Source organism: Triticum urartu, chromosome 6A (assembly GCF_056163025.1).
Source record: "Triticum urartu cultivar PI428250 chromosome 6A, HENAU_Tu73, whole genome shotgun sequence".
Lineage (NCBI taxonomy): Eukaryota > Viridiplantae > Streptophyta > Magnoliopsida > Poales > Poaceae > Triticum > Triticum urartu.
This window is the reverse complement of record NC_141878.1, coordinates 585,398,687-585,405,955: the sequence shown is the minus strand read 5'-3', so window position 1 is coordinate 585,405,955 and position 7,269 is coordinate 585,398,687. Positions and strand designations below refer to the sequence as shown.

Here is a 7,269-nt window from a genome sequence, read left to right as displayed (position 1 = left end):
ACCAACCATGGTTTGGTTGGGCGCCCCCGATGAGGGCGCGAGTCAAGGGCCCGTTCGACCCGTTGGGTTCGAACGGGATAGAGATCAACCTAACATTCTCCCCCTTGATCTCAACTTTACTTTTAACTTTATACTTTCTAGTTTATTTGTTTCATCACATATTGGTACATAGAGCATGTTTCATCGTCACAGCCTAATTGCCGTTAGAATCGTACAGCTACAACATACATTATGATCAGAAGAAAATTCTGTTCCTTTTGGGCCTATCCAGAAATCATAAGGCTTTCCCTTAAACCCATGCCGGCTAAGTGTTCCTTGAACACATTGGGTGGTAAGCCTTTCGTTAGCAGATCCGCAAGCATATCCTTGTCCTTATATACTCGAGACTTATAGTTTGATCCTGGATTTATCTTTCACAACATAATACCTTATATCTATTGTTTTGACAGCATTACTCAACTTGTTGTTGTGAGCGTAAAATACTGCGGGTTGGTTGTCACAGTACATCTTTAGTTGTTTGTGAATACAATCTACCACTTTCAAGTCGGGTACAAATTTCTTTAGCCATATCGCCTGCCCCGTGGCTTCGAAGCATGCTATGAATTCTGCATACATCGTGGATGATGCAACTATCGATTGTTTGGAGCTTTTCCACGAAATAGCTCCCCCAACGAGAGTGAAGACGTATCCTGACGTGGATTTTCTATCATCTCTGTCCCCCGCAAAATCTGCGTCTGAATACCCTTTTATCTCTAGGGAATCACTTCTCCTGTATATTAGCATGTAGTCCTTCATGCCTTGCGCATAACGCAATGCTTTCTTTACCATCTTTCAGTGCTCCATGCCTGGATTCTCTTGATATCTATTGAGTACCCCAGTGATAAAAGCTAAGTCAGGACGAGTGCACACTTGTGCATACTGTAAGCTGCCAACTGCCGAAGCATATGGTACTGCTTTCATTTGATCGATCTCGTACTGGTTCTTGGGACATTGGAATTTCCCAAAACTATCGCCCTTGACTATAGGAGCAGATGTGGCTTTACTCGCATGCATATTATACTTTTTAAGAACCTTTTCTAAATATGCTTTCTGCGATAGTCCTAAGACTCCATTGCTCCTATCTCTGTGAATTTCTATGCCCAAAAGATATGATGCTTCACCAAGATTTGTTATGTCAAAATTTGAGGATAAGTATTTATTGGTTTCTTGTAGTAGACTAACATCACTACTAGCAAGCAGGATATCATCCACATACAAGATTAGGAAAATATATTTCTCATTTTTAAACTTTGCATAAATGTAATTATCCTCAATATTTTCTTTAAATCCAAAACTTTTAATTGTTTGATTAAACTTTAGATACCACTGCCGAGAGGCTTGTCTTAATCCATAAATGGATTTCTTCAGGCGGCATCCCATATTTTCCTTGCCTTCCATGATAAAACCCTTGGGTTGTTTCATATAGACCTTTTCTTTTAAATCACCATTCAGAAATGTCGCCTTAACATTCATTTGATGTAACTCTGGATCAAAATGAGCAACTAATGCCATTATGATTCTGAAGGAATCCTTACATGAGACTGGAGAAAATGTCTCATTGTAATCTATCCCTTCTCTTTGTGTAAATCCTTTTGCCACGAGTCGTGCTTTATACTTTTCTATATTCCCTTTAGAGTCATACTTAATTTTGTAGACCCATTTACAGCCTACTATTTTGGCTCCTTTAGGAATTTCCTCTAAGTCTCAAACATCTTTGGAACTCATCGATTTCATCTCGTCTTTCATTGCCTTCATCCACTTTGATGAATGAGGGCTTCTCATGGCTTCTTCATATGAGGTGGGATCTTTTTCCATATGAACCATTTTTGTGTTATAAACTTTAAAGTCAGTAGAAATAGCTGACTTTCTTGGTCTTGTAGACCTTCTAAGGGCCTCAGTTTCTGGCACATTCTGTGCCTCAACTTCTAGCACTTCTTCTAAAATTTTCTGTTGCACCTCCCTTTTATGCTCAACAACGGGTTCAGTCGGCTCCTGACGGACAGGTTCCGGGTCTGCTCCCATAGTTTTCATGGGTGGAGTTGCAACTGGTAGTAGGAAAAATGCCTCCTGAATCATCGGATTAGGAGCATGCACCCTCTTCTCCTCAAGATCAATTTTCCGAGCTACGAAGCTCCCCCTCATCATTTCGTCCTCAAAGAAGACTGCATGCCTCGTTACTACAAACTTTGTATATCTGTCTGGGCAGTAGAAACGAAAACCTTTTGATCTGTCTAGATAGCCAATGAAGTGGCAACTTACTGTTTTGGGATCTAACTTTGCAATGTTTGGATTAAACATTTTGGCCTCAGCAGGGCACCCCCACACCCTGAAGTGTTGTAGGGAGGGCACCCTTCCTGTCCATAGCTCATACGGTATTTTGGGCACCGACTTGCTTGGTACTCTATTGAGAATGTGATTGGCGGTTTTAAGCGCCTCCATCCATAATCCCAATGGTAAGTTGGAATAACTCATCATGCTGCGCACCATATCCATAAGTGTACGGTTGCGCCTTTCAGCTACTCCATTTTGCTGAGGCTCGCCTGGCATTGAATACTGGCTACTATGCCAGTCTCCTACAAGAACTTTGCAAAATGTCCAGGGACTTGGCCATATGGAGCGTGCCGACCGTAGTACTCTCCCCCACGGTCGGACCTTACTATCTTTATTCTTTTATCATGTTGATTTTCAACTTCAGCTTTGAATATTTTGAATTTATCCAACGCTTCAGATCTTTCTATGATTGGATAAATATAACCATACGAGAGTAATCATCTGTGAATGTTATGAACGAGTCATATCCATCCATGCTTTTCACCGGAAATGGTCCACAAATGTCAGTGTGGATGATTTCTAGTGTGCTTGTGCTATGGATTGCATCTTTTTTGATTTGTTTTATATACTTTCCTTTAATTCAATCTACGCATTGTTATAAGTCTGAGAATTCTAACGGAGGAAGAATTTCACTTTTGACTAATCTTTCTATTCTCCCCTTCGAAATATGGCCCAAGCGACAGTGCCATAATTTCGATGAGTCGAATGTTCTCTTTCTTTTCTTTTGTTCTTTATTCGACGCGGAAACATGTTCATTCACATTGCATGCAGAATGCACTTTTTCACGAAGTGATAACAAATAAAGCTCATCATGTAGTAAAGCATTACCCACATAAGCATTATTATACCATATGGCACACTTGCCATGTCCAAAATAACACTCATAATTTTCTTTGTCCAAACATGAAACGCTAATTAAGTTTCTATTACATGAAGGAACATAAAGAACATCTCTAAGTAGAAGCTTGAATCCATCAGCTAACTCCAAGGAGATGTCGCCGACAGCTTCAACTTCCGCTTGAATTCCATTGGCTACTTCAATGCCTCTTTCTCATCTTAGCGTAGTCCGGGTGGAATGGAATCCCCGTAAACAATTTGCAACATGAACAGTTCCCCCTGAGTCAATCCATGAAACGCTAATTAAGTTTCTATTACATGAAGGAACATAAAGAACATCTCTAAGTAGAAGCTTGAATCCATCAGCTAACTCCAAGGAGATGTCGCCGACAGCTTCAACTTCCGCTTGAATTCCATTGGCTACTTCAATGCCTCTTTCTCTTCTTAGCGTAGTCCGCGTGGAATGGAATCTCCGTAAACAATTTGCAACATGAATAGTTCCCCCTGAGTCAATCCACCAAGTAGATTTCGAAAATTGTGTGTACAAGGATTCATTAACTAAGGAAACAATATTGTTACCTTGCTTTGCCATTAAGGACTTCAGCCAAACAGGGCAGTCTTTCTTGTAATGCCCGGTCTGCTTACAGTGGAGACAAGTGTCTTTGTCCACTGGGAAAGGCTGTTGCTGACGCTGATGCTGATAGGGAGCTTTTCCTTGTGGCTTTGAAGGAGAACTTTTGTTGTTTTGATTGTAGTTCTTTTTCTTGTGATCCTTCACATAGTTGAGTGTGCCACCATGTGAGGCTTTTAGTCTGTCCTCTTCTTGGACACACATTGCTATTGTCTTTTCAATGTTCCAGGTGACATATTGTAGTTCACAACAAAAGTTTCAAACTCCTTTGGCAGTGAAGCCATGACCAGGTGGACCAGGAGCTTTGGTTTGATCTCCAGATCCTCATCCATGGGCTTTAACTTTGCTGTCATATTGCTCATCCTGAGGATGTGCTCTCTTATTCCACCACCTGTGTATTGTTCTGTCACCAGTTGTTTTAATACACCTGAGTGGCATATATCTTTGAAGAGCCAGTGAACTGGCTCTTTATCTTTGTAAGAAACTCCCCTGCGGAAGTGCACTCTGCAATGGAGCCCACAATGGTGCTCTCAATTGTATTCTTTATAAAGGACATGCACTTTTTGTTTGCATTGACCCACTTTTGGTTTTCTATGATGTAGGACATCTCCAAAGGAGCATAATCCCCCCTCTTTTTAGCCCATGCAGCATCATCATCAGTGGTCTCTCTTACTGGCTCCGTAGGTCTAACTGGCTGTGGTTCATCCAGAACCCAGTCCAGATCAGCACAGACAAATGCCAGTTCAACTTTCTTCCTCCACTCAGTGTGATTGTCACCTCTGAGTGTCGAAACTTCTTTTAGGCAACTCATCAAGTGAAAGCCTCCTGAAATCACAATTTAAGTGACATCAATATAACAATCATATGCATTAATCTAACGTTGGTCAAATTAAACATATAATTGTCTATGCAATTAAATCTATATTACCGTTGGAAAAAATTAGAAATAAATGCACCTTTAAATTTCAACTAGATAATTGCCCGTGCGTTGCAACAGGAGTATAAACATTCTAGTAGATTAGCCCCTGACTACACATCTATTATTGTATTATTGTTTTGTGAATCCACGTATATTAATATATTGATACGCTAATATCTTACCAAATGTTTGTATGCAATCGCCATGATTTATCAGCCATTTTATTGCTAAGCACTTATTTGGTAAGGATTTAATGACTTGCCAACAAAACATGTATTTATTTTGGTAAGTTAATAAACATGAGACAATTGAATGGATGGGAGAAAAATCAAATATGGGAGGAAAAAAAATCAAAAAGAATAAGGAAAGAGTGGGACGTATATATGGAAGGTTGGACGAAAAAGAGGTGAAATGGGAACCTTACGTTCTTTTTAAGTATAGGGATATTGATACGCTAAAATCTTACCAAATCTTTATATGCAATCGTCATGATTTCTTTGCCATTTTATTGTTAAGCACTTATTTGGTAAGAATTTAATGACTTGCCAACAAAATATGTGTTTATTTTGGTAAGATAATAAACATGAGACAATTGAATGGATGGGAGAAAAATCAAAGAGGATAAGGAAAGAGTGGGACGTATATATGAAAGGTTAGACGAAAGAGAGGTGAAATGAGAACCTTACGTTCTTTTTAAGTAGTAGAGATTTAATGACTTGCCAACAAAATATGTAATTATTTTGGTAAGTTAATAAACATGAGACAATTGAATGGATGAGAGAAAAATCAAATATGGGTGGAAAAAATAAAAAAGGATAAGGAAAGAGTGGGACGTATATATGAAAGGTTGGACGAAAGAGAGGTGAAATGGGAACCTTACGCTCTTTTTAAGTAGTAGAGATAATAAAACATGATCATGTTATTAATAACGTTGGTCATAAACATAACATAATCATATTCATTCTAATAATCACTTTAACATGCTCTTAAAAACTTAATTCTATCGAAACTTTTGTTAAAGAGCACTATTAATTATTTACGCAGCGGAAAAACATGAATAAAAATTCATGAACTTTTTACTATTTTACAGAAACTTTTCTTTGACCGAATAAGAAATCATGAACTTTTTTAATTTTCTTTATAAAATTCATGAACATTTCTTTTCTGAAAATTTTCTGTTTGCATTTTCAGAAACTTTTTCTGTCACTCTTGAATAAAATTGTATAAAAGAAAATGACAGAGAATAAATAAAAAAAGGGGAGAAATAAACTGCAGCACAGCCGGCCTCAGCCCAGCTCGCACGGCAGCGCCCGCGGCTACTGGCCTTGGCCCAGCGCGCGCGGCGGCCCCCGCTGCTGGCGGCCTCGGCCCAGCTCGTGCCTCCTCTTTCGGCCCAATGGCCAGCGACCGCACTAGGGTTTCAATCAAGCCCGTCCATAGCGATCCGACGGACCAGCGTCGTTTTCGCCTGATCAAAATCGATCGATGCGGTGAGGGGCGAGGGGAACCCTAGTCATTTCCTCCCCCCGCGCGCCGCTCGGTTCGTTCTCGCCGCTCCCACTGGCTGAGCACGACGTCGCCACGGCGCCGCGCGAGCACCTTTTCTTCTCTTTGCTTCCTTAGACAGAGAGAGATGCGAGGTCGAAGCCACCCTTGCTCCCCTCGCGCCACCTTTCACAGAGAGAGAGGGAGACACACAACTGCATCCTGCTCTGCTCCCCTTCGACGACGGTGGCGTTGTTGCCTCCCCTTCGCCTGTGACGCGTTTCCCTTAGCGGAAGCGCGCCGCCGTCGAACAGCGTGGCTGTTGTGCTCTTTGCCCCTTTCGGGGTAGGTTCTTCATCCCTGTCGCCTCGGCTTGCAGATGCGCGACGGGATCGAGCGGAACAGGCGTGGCCTTGTGGCGGCGCACTTTGCCGGCGAAGGCCCGAGGCCCTTCTCCGGTGAAAACTTTGTTCTTTTGTTTGCTTTTCTCTGCCCTTCTAGGGTTCTTTGGGGAAGGATGATACCATTGATAGATTGCTTTGGATCGGATAGGTTAGATCATTCTGGTACACCTACCTTCTGCTGCTGCAGACGAACTCGATGCAGCGCCGGCCATGGTGAAGTAGGGGCCGGTGATGGCAGAGAGATGGCGGCGGTGGTGGAGCTTCCCGTGAGCGCCGCACTAACCCTAGATCGGAAGGGAGTGTCGGTGGGGATTGTGGTAGCAATTAACCTCGTAAGTCGTGCCCCAGCCCCCACCTCTGTTTATATAGCGCGGGTCACAGGGGCCCACCAACCATGGTTTGGTTGGGCGCCCCCGATCAGGGCACGAGTCGAGGGCCCGTTCGACCCAACAGCCTTATCAATGCAGACAATTTAAGCGATGACGAGGATGATTCGAGCATCAAAGACCGAACTAACCACAGATTGGGGAACTCGCTAGTCCAGAACTAACAGGGGCAAGCCTAGACATTCTGAATGTCTTTTTGCCTTTTGTGTCTTGCCAAGTATATGTTAGACCAAAATA

The 7,269-nt window shown here is 42.1% G+C and overlaps 1 protein-coding gene and 1 pseudogene across 1 annotated transcript; both read right to left on the bottom strand.

Annotated features, from left to right (window-relative positions):
• Nucleotides 1–3,501: 3,501 nt before the first annotated feature.
• Nucleotides 3,502–4,068, bottom strand: LOC147966673 (uncharacterized). The gene is made up of 2 exons (XM_087529026.1): nt 3,776–4,068; nt 3,502–3,677 (listed from the first exon to the last, which is right to left on the bottom strand). The coding sequence occupies exons 1-2, from the start codon at nt 4,040–4,042 to the stop codon at nt 3,633–3,635; spliced, it is 312 nt and encodes a 103-aa protein (XP_087385152.1). The 5' UTR covers nt 4,043–4,068; the 3' UTR covers nt 3,502–3,632.
• A 28-nt stretch (nt 4,069–4,096) lies between these two features.
• On the bottom strand, nt 4,097–4,963 carry LOC147966672 (uncharacterized; annotated as a pseudogene).
• Nucleotides 4,964–7,269: the final 2,306 nt, after the last annotated feature.